The sequence below is a fragment of the Malus domestica genome, chromosome 04 (genome assembly GCF_042453785.1).
Source record: "Malus domestica chromosome 04, GDT2T_hap1".
Taxonomy (NCBI): Eukaryota; Viridiplantae; Streptophyta; class Magnoliopsida; order Rosales; family Rosaceae; genus Malus; species Malus domestica.
The window spans coordinates 22,847,750-22,862,429 of NC_091664.1; the positions used below are offsets into that span (position 1 = coordinate 22,847,750).

A 14,680-nucleotide genomic window follows, 5' to 3' on the forward strand; every position below is an offset into this window, starting at 1 on the left:
TTTGGATTAGTATTTAACTTGGCTTCTAACTCGATAGATGAGGACTTCTTTTTTAATAAGGAAAACTAATGAAAATGATTTGAAAACTTTGAATTTTAATGATAAGGACAAAATAAAGGGTAAAGTGAATAGTAACAGGATTGACTTTTTAGTGTAAAAATGTGGTTTTTCGTTAAAGTGAACAGTACCGAGTGCTTTTCGTTAAAGTTCCTTTTTTAATATGGAGTAAGATTTTCTTCTCTTTAAATTCTCTCTCCCTACTTCTCTTCCTCTCAAATTTTCCTTTTTATCTTTTTTTCTTTATAAAGAAATCAATATAAGATGTTGACATGACTTAAACGTAACCGTTCAAATATGAGAGGATTGGAGATGAGAGAGATTTAGAAAGAAAAGAATCATACTTCCTTTAATATATTTTGTTATTGATTTACGGAATTTCGTGCTTATAATTGAAACCGTTCATATTATAAATCACTTTGTTAATATCATCTATGCAAAAAATCAATAAAAAAATGAGATCATTTAATCATTGAACTGTATAAAATAAATAGTCCAGTACAATAACAGCATTATAAATCGTTTATTTATTTGTTAATTGACTAAATAATCTTATTCTATTTTTTTTTTCCATAGATTATCTTTACAAAGTAATTTATAATTGAACAGTTCTAATCATAAGCACGAAACTCTCTAAATCAGTAGCAAAGCATCTTGAGAGGAACTCCCTCCTCAATCTTAAGGAGCCAAAACTTCACCTTTTGAAATATTCAATTGTTCATCTACTTTCTTTTATAGTTATGCTAGTGACAATCGTTTATGCATCAGTTTGTGAGTTGATCCAATATATGGTCCACTTACCTCATTGGTGGACAGATACCCAGGTGCTCGTAGACAACGAGTTTAACTCTCTCCTTTTTCCTAAGTGCCATAAGGTCATATTTGATATTTCATTTGAAAAGCCAAAATTGCTTTCGATAGCTAAGAAGCGCTTTTGACTCCGTTTAGAATAAACAAACATATAAATGCTCTTGACTAATACAAGTACTTTCAAAAAGCACCTTTCAATTTTAACAAACTTATATCGTGTTTCTAATAATAATAGTTCTAAAAAAAGCGCTTATTAGCATATAAGTCTTCCAAAATGTAATACCAATTATGCACAAAGCCTTTCATAACATATTGATTGATTCCTTGCAAATCACCTTCTACCACAGTGATAAAGAGGAGTGTTGCCCTTACATCAAATGTGAGTTCGAATCATATTGACTTCCTAATCTAACATTTAACCTAACAAATCTATTGTTTGGCAAATATATATATATATATATATATATATATATATATTGATTCCTTACTTGCATCCAACCCTAATAATCACCTACACAAAAGATTTTAAAGTAATGTGGAATATGAAATGCTCCAGATATCTTAACCGTTGCAATGGTTGGATCTTTATTTTTGTATTTTTAAACAATGATTTAACATGTAAAATATCAAAGTGTGCACCATAGAAGATCCTCACATACACGAGAAAAACTTACATAAAATGAATTATTATCATGTAAAGGCTCATATTCAATAATGCATTGCTATGTAATTTTTTCTTCACATAACAATATATTATTAAATAAAAAAGGGCACGTAATAATAAACTCGTTTTATAGGAATTGTTCTCCATACTCCATCTACACGCCATACATTAACATTTAACATCACTTTTTTGTCTTCTCCGAGTGTACCCGAAAACTTTCATCAACCCACCTGACCTGACCTATTCAAATTGGTCCAATTGGCCACTGCCCCTCACAGAAGTGGTCCATTTGGACTCCATTTATATTCTTATCTTATGCCTTTCAATCCACTTTTTCTTAAAGTTATCAATTGAGCAGGAGTCGAGTTTGAAAAAAACCAGTATTTGGATTTCAACTATTAATCGTTATATTATGTGATTTATACAAAATAATTAAAAAATATGATTTCTTTAGTAATTTTTTATTTAACAATTTCCAAATAATTGTCACTAACCATCCTTAATGTTTCATTTAAACACTAAAATAATATTTGTATTTAAACACCAGCAAATCATAACCAGGCCATGCCACAAGAATTGTTTACTCAACAACAACCATATGTGTCAATCTCATTAATATACTATTACTTTAATTGATCATGTTTTAATTAGTCCACCATGATTAGAACAATACCCTTAAAAATCCTTATCTCTGGTCACCGATTCAGATAGCCAACCATAAAACTTCTCTGTATTTGCCTTAATTAATCACCCTCAAAATCCAGGTTAATAAATAAGGGAATTATTATTAACATTCTAAAAATCTTATTTGGTACTCTAAACTTTCTATAATTAGAAAAAAAAAATACACTTGTAAGAAGTGTAAAATGAGATTTTTGGAGTATTATTAACAGTTCCCATAAATATTGAATAATGTTAGGAAGGCCAAATTTTTAAATCAAATTTACAAACCAAATGATATGTTTATGTCACTAATAGAAAATAAGCACGTTAATCAACACTTTAGTAATAAGTCAATCATCAACATCTACATAATTTGGTTTATAATTTTGGTCTCCCTAGCATTATCTAATATTTATTGATTAAATAAGGACGAATTTGAATCACATTATTACTACTTAGCCCATTATTCACACTCTTAGTGTATATAATATCGTTTGTTAAAAAAAAAACAGAAAGATGTTCTCTCTTCAGACCAATGCATAATTTTAACAAGGTAGTGTTATTTGCACGCCCATTTTTAATTATCACACATGTTTTTCAATTTTCAGTCGTAAGATTAAATAAATTGAAGATGATCAATGACAAAAAATTAATAAAAGTATATGAAAGGTAAAAATAAATGTCTGACAAACAGTGTCCTTCTAATAACGTCACCGGTCAATTGAATATTTTCCACGTGTTAAAAATTATCCTGACTATCTAATATATTTGTGTATTTGATGTCACTAGTTCCATGACAGTTTCCCTTCCATAACAACCGTAAGGCCTCTAATTACTCCACCAAATTCTACACCAATAGAAGCAGCCCACATCACCAACTTCCAAACTTGGGACTGCAAAATGACCCTTATGCCCAAAATTACAACACGTGGCAAAACTCAATTCGTAAAAGTAACGCGAGTGCAGGAAATTCCCGAATAAGCACCCGCAGAGATTCCAAAAGCGAAAAGGTGGGAAAAGCGGCGAAAGCGTTAATAAAAGCAGTGAGCAATGACATGGAGAAGCAGAAGAGCGCTTCGTGACTCGTAGAGGCAAAAACCCAATTGCAAAACCTCCGATTGGGATTCGCTTTTCCCGGGAATCCCATTCCAGCGAAACCCAATTGGGCAATTTGGGTTCCCATTCATCTATTAAAACCCTAATCGCATCTGCTTCTGTCGGCCATCGTTTTTTATTCAATCATCTCAGCCATGGTGGCCGATAGCAAGTCCAAATCCGACATTTCTTTCGCTGGAACTTTTGCAAGCAGCGCCTTCTCCGCCTGTTTTGCTGAGGTAATCAATCAAATGAACTCTGATCAGTGATCACGTTATTTTCTATGCGAAATTGAATCGATTCGGATTTTTGTCTTTGGATCCTGCGGACTGTTTTTTTTTTTTTTTTATATCAATAGTCATACGAGAGATAAAACCAATGTGTTAGATTGTGATGAATTCTGTATTGGGGTATTGGATATATTGAGTTCATGATTCTCCTATCTGGGTTTTTGGTTGTGCCCAGAAATTGTGCTCAAAATTTTGAAAAAAAAAAATGTTGTTTTGCTTTTGCTGTATATTGTGTTGATAAATAACATTTTTTTAGCTATCTGGGTTAGTTTTTCGTGTAATTATGTGACCCAGTGCCGCACTTGAATCTTAATTTAGTTTGTTGTGATCAGACAATCCTGTTTTTACACATAATTGAGTATAACTAGACAATTGATTTGATTGTGATGTCTTCGAAATGTTTGTATCGAAGAGCCTGTTAAGTTTGACGTTCTTTTGATTAACTTGGCGCAGATTTGTACTATTCCGTTGGACACGGCTAAAGTCAGGCTTCAGCTCCAGAAGAAAGCTGTTGCAGGTGATGGAGTGGCCTTACCTAAATACAGGGGTATGCTGGGCACAGTTGCTACCATAGCCAGGGAAGAAGGTCTGACAGCACTCTGGAAAGGAATTATACCTGGATTGCATCGTCAATGCCTATATGGAGGTTTAAGAATTGGGTTGTATGATCCTGTACGTCCCGGTTCTTGTTTTTAGAAAACGCAAACTAATTGTGAAATTTTCTTTTTAGTGTATACGATATCTGTGCTTTCTGATGTCTAATACACTTAACTTGTGTGCTTTACAGATCAAGTCCTTCTATTGTGGAGGCAGTGACTTTGTTGGTGATGTTCCTTTAACAAAGAAAATACTTGCTGCCTTAACCACTGGTAAGCATGGTTGTGGATTCTTTTCGATTTACCTTTCATTTCTGCTGGTTTTGTGGAATAAAAGTAGTCGTTTGCGCTGTATCTGCATTACCGTCTGTAGTAGCCACTAGTGGTGTCGTATTATAGTTTGGTTGGAAGTTCATAGTTGGTTTAATCTTTTTTCCTTCTTTTTATTTTTTTGGAAAACTAATCTTTTTTCTTTCTAAGATGGAAAGATGGGGGCAGTAAGACCCTGTTCTGTTGGCTTTTTTGATATGTAAGTGGGTCCTTGTTAATTTTGGATTTACATTTGACTTTTCAAACTTGCTTTTTTGATAAAAAAAAAAAAAGGTGCTCTAGCAATCACAGTGGCAAATCCAACTGATCTTGTGAAAGTTAGACTTCAAGCTGAAGGAAAATTACCACCTGGTGCACCAAGGCGCTATTCAGGATCACTGAATGCGTATTCCACCATTGTGAGACAGGTTGAGCATCTATCCTGGAAATTTAAGATAAAAAGGAGGGGTTGGCATTCGAATTTTTTTTTTCTTCTGACTTTTTGAACTTGGCTCACATCTGAAAAATTAGGAGGGAGTTGGGGCACTCTGGACTGGGATTGGACCCAACATTGCACGTAATTCTATCATTAATGCTGCCGAACTAGCCAGTTATGATCAAGTGAAGGAGGTAAGATCACTAACAATCTTATTTTGTTCTTTTGGAGCAGAACTCTTTACACTTTCTTAATGTGTATACATTTCAATGCAGACACTTCTAAAACTTCCAGGGTTCTCGGATAATATTGTCACTCACCTTCTTTCTGGTCTGGGGGCTGGTTTCTTTGCTGTCTGTATTGGCTCACCAGTTGATGTGGTAATTTATCTACATTCACATGTGAAATCTATCTGATTGGTCTCTAGTTAAGTATATCTGGTATCTAGCGCATACTATGTTTGCTTACATGCTCTGGCGACAAGTGAATTGATGATCTTATTAACTCAGGATAAGAGCATGTGGCACATGTGTATTAGCCGGAAGGCATCCATCATATTTATTAGTTCTTATGGAGAATGCAAACAGTTAGTTCTTACCATTTCTTTTCATGTTCTAATCCTGTACTTTTATATGATATGAAACTCTTTTTCAAGCTCTGATCAATTAAAGCTGTAAATTAGTCTTGTCTCTGTAATGTTAACTCATTTATTATGCACTAGTTGATTCATGTACTTTTTAGCTATGCATGGAATCAATAAGTGGTCGCTCTTTTCTTTTTGTAAAAATGGTTTGCCTATTTTCATGTACTGGTTCAGCTGCATTTTTATTCTCATTGCATTATACAACCTCATGTTTATTTTATTTTTTATTGTTCATCTTTTCTCAGGTTAAGTCAAGGATGATGGGAGATTCTGCTTACAAAAACACAATCGATTGCTTCCTCAAAACTCTGAAGAATGATGTACAAATTAATTTCTTCCAATACCTTCTAGCCTATTCTTAATTTACACTTTAAAATTGCTTTAATAAGTTTAAGAAGTTATGCAAATCAAGTATAAGTGTATTTGCATTCAGAGGTAATGCAAATTAGCTTGTGGGTGAGAATCGTGAGATGTAGAATCTAGAGCTAGTCAGAATTCTAGTTATCGATTGAAACAAATTATGCAGTTGGTTTCTGTAGTTGCGATGTGAAATATCTATAGGCATTTAAGCATTAGTGTATTTGCATTGTGTAATCTACATGCAGACTGAATAGGGTGCTAACTGCCACAACCCAACACTAACTTCCAACTTTAGTTAATTGAAGAGACTCATCAAAAGATAATGGTTATTAACCGCATTCAATGTTTTACAGGGACCCTTGGCCTTTTACAAGGGCTTCATCCCAAATTTTGGGCGGCTAGGATCGTGGAATGTCATCATGTTTCTAACCCTTGAGCAGGTACATTTTGCAACTCCACTTTCCTGTTCTTCACCATTACGTGTTTTTGGTCTTTGCATGCACTTTCCACTCCCGTGTCAGTAGCTGTGGGGGCTGCAGCATAGATAACGTAGCTATGTATTTGGAAAACAGTCTTGTAGCCAGTTAATCTTTGGATTTCTTGATTGTCTTCCATAACTATCCTGAATTAGTTTCTCATCTTTTGATTCTCGTGGCAGGTTAAGAAGGTTGTGAGAAATATAGAGTCATCGTGAGCTTAACGAGGATCGAGGTCGCGAGCTTATCGAGGATCGAGGACAATGTGGGATTTTTTAGGGGTGGTAGCATCTGCAGCAACTGATAGTTGTTTTAGAGAATAATAAGGCCTAGATTAAACATTTTTAATGGCATTTTTTTTGCTAACTGAGGAGAAGGTTCCTCTTCCACCCAAGGAAAACATGTATTCAAAACTATGAAGTTTTACAAATAATGATCATTTGTTTTCTGGACAATCTTGTCTCTCTTGTCGTACTCATGACTTTTGGTTTTAATATTCTTAATGTTATTTTTCAATTCCTCCAAAATGAGAGATTGAATTTCTTATTCCGTTTGGGAATCATGCCTGTTTTGATTCTCCATATTTTGTAAACACGATTACTTTGTGTTGGAATCCGACTCCTTGTTTTGATTCCAATTAAACACAAGAACACTTTGTGTTCGAATCTGACTCCTTGTTTTGATTCTAATTATCGATTACCGTAAGTGTGCTTGTGTTTAAAATCGGAATCAAACAAGATTTAATCATGAGTACGTCTCTCTCATCACTTGATTGGAAAAACGAAGCTAATTCAAGCCCACGTTTTATTTAATTTCTAAATTCTCTCATGATTCAACAATGCATTCACGATATCATAACAAAAGTTTGTCGTTACGTAAAAAAATTTGTAGTTCAGATAAGAGTATTTGCTCTTGCATCCGAGATCCCAAATTCAATCAAGCTAAACCACGTGAGACGTCCTCCAACAACAAACTTTGATTTGTTTGTTCTTTCCAAATAGAGCATTTGCCTTTAAATTTTTTTGTAAAGTAGTCCAAAAGCCCACAGCGGCCCTCAAGTCGGTCAGCCCATTAACTGTGACCAACCCAAAGCCCAGTAAACCAGTTCCCTTCTTCTTCTTCGTGTTCCAAATCTCAGCCGAAATCCACCCGCCATTTAACAAAATTTCAGAATTCCCTCTTCTTCCGCCGATTTTCACCCAATTTAGCTCAGGTACTCCTTAATTTCCGTTTTCCTTAATCTTTCACATATCTTAACATCTAATCAATTTCCATCGGATTTTATTAGGGCTTGCGGCGGTAACTGAAAATCATTTACCCTTTTCCGACTTGGCTGCTCGATGGTTGCCATCGCCGACGACGTCGTAAGGACGACCTTCCGGTTAGTGTATTTGCTTTCCGCTATCAGTCCAAAGAAATTTGGAAATTTGAGATTTGTGGTACTAATTGGGCACATTTGAAATGCAATGCCAACTTCGTTAGCTATAACCCCAAATAGTTGCATTCGGAATTGGATTCCATGGAACCAAGCAGAGATTTTATGCTGCAAATTCCAATATTTAGGTTCGCCTGCTTAGTTTATTTCCTGCTTGATACAGAGTATGAAGAAACCATGTGAACATTCAACATGTTGGTGTTATTATTTTTGTGGCACCTGAACCTTTTAGGTTAGTTTATCGGAGTTGAGAATTTTTCGGGTTAACCTTCGTTTTGTTGGGTGACATTCTGCCTGTGTGGTTTCTGTGTTTGGTTCTTGGAACTTAGAAATACGTTGTGGCTGCTTGCCTTTAGATTCATGTATCGTTTGTCTAGGTTTGTGGATAAAACTATAGTCTTTGCGCCTTCTCGTGTCTATTTGTATCGATCTTCTAGAATTTCCTTAATTTTAGTCATAGAAGTGAGAAATAAAAACACTAATATCAAAGCAAATTCTGGTCAATCTAGTTTTATTTTTCAACTCCAGACAAATGCATCCTTAGTTAGACATCATTTTTCATCCCTACGTAAGTGCGTAATACACTCATTTGAATAACCCCATCACGAGGACGTGTTATTTTCAATTCATCTACAGGAGGAGAAGATATTTGGTCTCGTAATTGGAGTTTGAAGTTGGAAATTTTAGCGTGCTATAGTAAGTCGCAAACTTTACACATCCAAGGAAGAGGGTAATAGTAGGGTGAAAGATGCTGATCCGGCTTAAGAGTCTTCTACCAACAGAGGGTGCTGCAGGGGCAAAACACGTGCCAGCAGAGACTGTGACCGTTGCATGCCCTGACCACCTTGTACTTGCTGATCTTCCTGTGGCAAAGGGCATTGGTGCAGTAACCACCACTACTCTTGTCAAGAATGTAGGCCGCAGGTCCCGTCGCCAGCTCGGAGAACGCGTCCACTTTTGTGTTAGCTGTGATTTTCCAATTGCTATCTATGGACGCCTGGTATGGACTGAGTAAACCTGTTTTTCCACATGTGTTAGTTGCTTTTACTTTTAAATTTCATGTCTTGGTGTTATTTTAGCTTCATATATTTTGCCTTTGGAAACTCTGGAAATTTATACCAGAAGTCAAGTGTTGAATTGCATGATATAAACTTCATGTATATTAACTAGCCTGTGTTCTTGCAGAGCCCTTGTGAGCATGCTTTTTGTCTGGATTGTGCTAGGAGTTACTCAATATGCTATCTGTAAGCTTTCTTAACTTTACATGCTCAGACTAGCGCATCAATCTGTTATCTACAAACTTGTTCCTTTTCTTTCGCCCAGTGAAGGAGCGGAAGGATTTTCTTGGGCTTGTAGTGTTGTAGAATTTCGGCATAACACCCAACGAACATTTTGACTTTTGCATGTGTACTTCTATTATTTAGAAGAGTGCTCACCTAAGGGACGTAAATTGAGGGATATTGCACTATAGGGCTAAATTTGCATCAATAAATCATTGATTACCACAAAGTATTGGAATTAGTTGATGAGTGATTTGAACATCTAACTTTCATGATTTATGTTACACAGTTGCGACGAACGCATCCAGAAGATTCAGACAATCAAAATGATGGAGGGGATCTTCATTTGTGCAGCCCCTCACTGTCTGAAATCTTTTCTGAAGAGGGGTGAATTTGAATCTCATATCCATGAGAACCATGCTTACCTTCTTCAGCCAAATGCAAGCAAAATGGATGGAAATGAATCAGAATCTCAGAATTCCAAACAATGTACAGTATCTGAATCCACCGCTCGTGCTCCACCAAGGCCATTAGTTTCTCCTGGTTCAAATTCTCAGCTCTATGATCGTGAGGACAAAGCTCGGCTTCAACAGACTAGAGAACAATCACTTCCAAGGCCAGTCATGCAGCCCAACCCAGCCCCAGAATTTGGGCAAGTCCAGAATAACCCTCCAGACCCCAGTCGCCCCCCAGGTTTTGACAGGCCTGCTCCCCTCAATCTCTTCCATCAACAAAGCTATGATTCAATGGGTGCCCCAATGCAGGAATCTGGCCAATTTTCCGATAAGCAGCAAGGAATTTTATCTGAGACTCCCTTTTCTGAATATCCACCCATGCATTCCATTCCACCCCCTAATTATGCAATTCCTGTTAATTCCAATCAAGTGCGGATGCCTCTTCCATTTGGCCTTCCCTTTCTAGTTGATGGATCCCGGCAAGTTTATGGTGCTCCCTATGAGATGGCACGACAGGATTCCGCCCCAGATGTTGGACCAGAACAGGGGTCATTACTGGGTTTCCCCCCTGGTTCAGTAGGTAACATGAACTTTCCGGCTAGTTATCCACACTCTTGGAATGCAGGTCAAGCTGGTGCTCCTTTTGAAGCTGCAGCAGGGGGTCAAGGAAATACAGATAGTTTCTCTAACTCTGCAGAGCCTCAAGGACAAGCTGCATTTTATCAAGGAGAATATGGACGGAATCCCGGTGGTATGCCCTTCAATTCTCCGCAATTGACCAACACTGCAATGGAACAAGTGCAGGGTGGTAATATCATGGATCCCAGGGACGGCAAAGGTGTTTTAGCAGCACAGCCCATGTCACTTCCTCCGCCGCCTCCACCCCCACCTCACATGTCACAACTCAAACGTAAGTTTTATGAAGGCGATATGGGATGAGATGGACAGGGCTAGATCTGGAAACACGACCACCCCATGATGGCTGTTGATGGCCAAGTCTAGAAAAGATTAATATTTGTAATTTTCCTCCTTTTTTACCTCCTTGAAACTCGTTGCTTGGTGGTATTATTGGTCCAAGGTTCTCTCTTGAGTATTGTTTTTCCCTGGCTCAGGTCTTTACATTTTGTTTGTTTGTTTGTTTTTTTTTTTTCAGTAGTTTGTACCAGTCAAAATTGGCGAAAGCCATCATTTCGGCAACTGAGAAGCCATCATTTGTCAAATGAATCTCAGTTGCCGAAATGACGACGATGAGCACCGAAAAGCTGTAGCAGGGATGGTGAGTACAACAAGCAAGATGTTTTCCACTGTTACAGTTTTCATTCGACATGATTCGAAGACAACGTAACAGCCTCGTGTTACCATTTCTTCTGGTAAGTGCAATTTAGGCATGGGAGGAAATGGTGAGTTCACATAGGAATGTGCAACTAACAAATTGCATCCTTAATAACGCGTTCTAAGCTTTCCTTGATCTAAGATAAGTATCATAAGTTTATGATAGAGTCAGTAAAACATGAAATATGTTGAGAATAAAAAAATTCCGACAAAATCAAGATGTATCATGTTTTTCTTATAGTTGACTTCAAGTTGGTCTCAACTCTCACGGCTCTCACCTGATCCCCTGTGAGTTTTGGCCTTGTCGAAGCTTCTTGCCAGCAAGACATGTTGGCAAAACATTTCATAAAAACAAATCTAAATATAAACAAATGTATAAACCATTTCAAATGCTAAAAACTAATATTGTAACATGCAGAAGTGAGAGGGGAAAGGTCTGGTGATATTTTTCTTCGCTTAGAAGTGAGAGGTCTTAGATTCGAATTTCGTGGATGGTGAATTCGATACCAAATTCGGCTGCTCATTGTGTGGCTTAGTCGAACTCCCTCTCCTCCTAGTGTAAAAATATCGATTTATTAAAAAAAACATGCAAAACAATTAAGGAAAATAATGCAAATGGCTCGAAAACTTTGAGTTTTAACGATAAAGACAAAATACTTAGTTTGATAAACAAAATTTTGAATCCCAAAAGGATTTCAAACAACTTCTAATTTTCTCTTTTATCGTAGAGATCAATTAAATGCTTGTATATTTTTGTATTAAATTTCTTCATTTTATTTCAATTTCCATAACCAACATTTGAAGTTTAGTCAATTCATAAAAAGCAAAAGAAGAGTATTCTTGGAAGTTAATGAATTATTTTGAGCGTCCAAAATAATGTCTGAGAATAAATTGATTGTTCAGATAAAAAAATGTCACAGACAAAAGGTAGGCTATCTTTTACAAAAGCCCGGCCCAGCTCGAAGTTGTTTTCATTTTGATTGAAACCCAGCTCGGCCCATTGATGACTATGCAGTTTTTCCGAAAGCTCTGATTTCAAATTGGATTTCTGTCTATTTGTACATTTTCCTTTTCGGAAAATCTGGTGGGCTTGTTAATTTCGCTTGGGGTTTTCTGAAATTTAGTTGATTGTGGTAGTGCCCGGCAAGTGTTTGATAGAATGCCTCTGTGAGAATTTAATTAGGTATTCGCCAACGGCATCCTGTTTAGCTGCAAAAGTTTCTTGGGTGTGTAGTTTTGATATAATGTTGCAATTGTTGGTTGCGGGAAAGGATTCTCTCTTCTAGATCCGACCACCGCGTTGAGGAGTCACTGCGATGGGGTGCAAGCGTAAGCTCCGGGCATCTACAAGTTGTCAGGCTGAAGGAACTTCCTCAGAAAGTGGAATAGACAGATTTAGTGATCTTCCGGAGGAAGTTGTTCATCGTATTCTTTCCTTACTCAATTTCAGGGACCTCACTCGAGTGGGTGGTCTGTCCAAAAGATGCAGACAATTTCATCTATCAGTTCCAGTAGTCGATTTTAATTCAAATTGGGTGCCACTAACAAAAACTGTTAAGTGTTTTGCGAGGCTCATGAGTTCTTTTGATAGATACTTTCTTGATCGTGGTCATAACAGGTTGCAGCGACTTGACATTGACTGGAGTTTCTTACAAGTGAAACAGCGAAGAAAGTTTCTGATTCGTAGTGCATTAACGTGTAATGTTGAAGACTTGATCTTTATTTCTGAAATTGTGGGACCAATATGTTTTCGTTGCCATCTTTCATCTTCCATTCTCAATCTTTGCGCTCTCTATCAGTGCGCTTGCATATGTTCTGTACGGGGGTTGTTGAAGCGCCATCTCTATCCTTTTCTAGTAATCTCCATTGCTTATCATTGACTGATGTATAGCTCAAAGTATTGGAGGTTCTTTGCAGTATAGCTCGGTAAAAGTTCTAATTATAAACGAGTAGACTATTCAGGTAAAGTTGAGAATTTTCACTTTTCAATCATCGAGATTGCATTCTTATTGTGATGGCATACTTCTTGCGATATTGTTATTCTGATGGTATATTTGATGTGATTTTTGTGAGACTTGGGAGTTTTCACTTTTCAATCATGGAGATTGCATTCTTATTCTGATGGTATATTTGATGTGGTTTTTGTGAGACTTACTGCAGGAATGTAAGTTTTTATTTGTGCGCAAGTTCTGTCCGATGAAGTAACTTAAAAAGCATTAGACTTTATTTTTTGACAACTTAATGATTATATATATTAATCTAGATTGTGATAATTCTTGTGCTCTCTCTTACCAAGTAAGATTTCTTCGTGGAAAAACTTGCAGGCTCTGTACAAGGAAGGCTCCACGCCAACACTAATGTTGGATAGTATTCGTAACTTGCGTATACATTGTGAGAGCTTTAATTACAAGTTTGTTCCTGCAGTGGTCTCTCTTCTTAGGAGAATGCCTAATCTGAATATTTTTACATTCCTTTTTGGAGGGGGTTGGGTCAACATATTAAGTTTGGTGAGTTTATGGAATAGATGGGTTAAACAGAGGCACCCAAAAATTATCGTCAAAAGATGAATTTATAAAGTTATGTTTTTATTTGGTAAATTTGAAATATTTTTCTTTCTTTTGGCACAACAAATTCATTTGTTTTTATGTTTTCAGGCAAGTCGCTTTGGTAATGGATACTGGAAACTGCAAAACCTTGCATTCATTCATCAGCTTAAGGAGGTAAGCATAGAGAATTCCTACGGGTCTAATGGAATCGAGTTTGAAAGGTATATTCTCGAGCATGCTCAAAATTTGAAGAAAATATTGTTCATCGAAAGTTGCTCGGATGGTGAGTGGGAGCAGATGATTTCCACTGCCTCAGTTCTTATTCGGCAGGACCCACACAAGATTTACAAAATCCGTGGTCTGGGATCTTACATTTTGTATTGGGACCTGATATATCAAAATCTCGGATAGTCACTAAGAGATCTCGGATGTTACATGAAATTAATTGACAGGATATTTCTCTGGTAATATCTCCTTTATATTTCTCTCGTACAGCAGTTGAATCTGGTGATGTTCTTATATTTCTCTCAAAAGCTAAAAATTAATATTGTAAGGTTTGGAATAAGTAAGCGCATGTTTGGTATCCTATTTCGATCCAATGTCTAATTTTTAATAATCCAATTAAAAAGCTAAGGCTCTAGTTGGCTTTAAAAACTTCTTGGTGGAACTATTTTTAAAAACTGAATTCAAGACTAACTTAAGAAAATAGCCTATTATCTAAAAACATTAAAAGTGAGTTATTAGAAATTTTAAATTTAAACTCACTCATTTTTTTCTCCTCCCCTTCTCACTCACTCCCAATCTATCTCTCTCTCTCTCTCTTTTTTTTTGTCTTTTTTCTCCTTCTCTCTCCTATGGTTCGCTCTCTTCATTCTCTCTCACCCTTTCTCTTTATCTCCTCCCATCTCTTTCTCACCCTCCCTTTATTTGGATCTCTTTATTCAATTTAAGTTTTTTTTATTTTTTATTTTTTATGAAACAAACGATATTATTTACAGTTCTACATTAAGAGGGTATATTCACCCTCTCACTCCTGATCTATCTCTCTCTCTTTTGTAGAATCTTTTAGAGGGTATATTCAATTATGAGTTTAAAGGATTTTAAAAAAGTTTACAAATCAAGATATATTCAATCAAGATTTTATTTAAAAAAAAAGGTTTATAAAAATCCAAGTGTATTAATTCCTCAGTTTAAAGTAGTTCATAAAACTTTATGTGTAATTTATTTTTAAAA

The 14,680-nt window shown here is 36.3% G+C and overlaps 2 protein-coding genes across 3 annotated transcripts; both read left to right on the forward strand.

The window, feature by feature from the left end:
- Positions 1-3,227: 3,227 nt before the first annotated feature.
- On the forward strand, positions 3,228-6,854 carry LOC114824403 (mitochondrial uncoupling protein 1-like). Its single transcript, XM_029101232.2, has 9 exons — positions 3,228-3,528; positions 4,033-4,251; positions 4,367-4,448; positions 4,779-4,912; positions 5,016-5,114; positions 5,196-5,300; positions 5,809-5,883; positions 6,277-6,363; positions 6,582-6,854. Exons 1-9 carry the CDS (start codon positions 3,445-3,447, stop codon positions 6,615-6,617), a joined length of 921 nt encoding a protein of 306 aa, XP_028957065.1. The 5' UTR covers positions 3,228-3,444; the 3' UTR covers positions 6,618-6,854.
- A 618-nt stretch (positions 6,855-7,472) lies between these two features.
- Positions 7,473-13,915, forward strand: LOC103433560 (E3 ubiquitin-protein ligase HAKAI homolog). 2 transcript variants are annotated; one of them, XR_011580129.1, is made up of 7 exons: positions 7,473-7,612; positions 7,688-7,780; positions 8,471-8,834; positions 9,020-9,078; positions 9,404-10,586; positions 10,723-13,408; positions 13,556-13,915. XR_011580129.1 is itself a non-coding variant. In XM_029101233.2 (5 exons), the coding sequence occupies exons 3-5, from the start codon at positions 8,583-8,585 to the stop codon at positions 10,506-10,508; spliced, it is 1,416 nt and encodes a 471-aa protein (XP_028957066.1). In that variant the 5' UTR covers positions 7,473-7,612; positions 7,688-7,780; positions 8,471-8,582; the 3' UTR covers positions 10,509-10,669. The 2 variants fall into 2 exon arrangements, 1 of the variants encoding a protein (XP_028957066.1); XM_029101233.2 differs by lacking the exons at positions 10,723-13,408; positions 13,556-13,915 and having other exon boundaries at positions 9,404-10,669.
- The last annotated feature ends 765 nt before the right edge of the window (positions 13,916-14,680 follow it).

What these genes read in the sequence shown, in the direction of transcription:
- LOC114824403 (XM_029101232.2), top strand. Translation starts at nt 3,445, where the DNA reads ATGGTGGCCGATAGCAAGTCCAAATCCGACATTTCTTTCGCTGGAACT. An exon ending in TCTCCGCCTGTTTTGCTGAG is followed by an intron (nt 3,529 to 4,032) that starts GTAATCAATCAA and finishes AACTTGGCGCAG; the next exon opens with ATTTGTACTATTCCGTTGGA. An exon ending in GAATTGGGTTGTATGATCCT is followed by an intron (nt 4,252 to 4,366) that starts GTACGTCCCGGT and finishes TGTGCTTTACAG; the next exon opens with ATCAAGTCCTTCTATTGTGG.
- LOC103433560 (XM_029101233.2), top strand. Translation starts at nt 8,583, where the DNA reads ATGCTGATCCGGCTTAAGAGTCTTCTACCAACAGAGGGTGCTGCAGGG. An exon ending in TTGCTATCTATGGACGCCTG is followed by an intron (nt 8,835 to 9,019) that starts GTATGGACTGAG and finishes GTGTTCTTGCAG; the next exon opens with AGCCCTTGTGAGCATGCTTT. An exon ending in AGTTACTCAATATGCTATCT is followed by an intron (nt 9,079 to 9,403) that starts GTAAGCTTTCTT and finishes TATGTTACACAG; the next exon opens with TTGCGACGAACGCATCCAGA.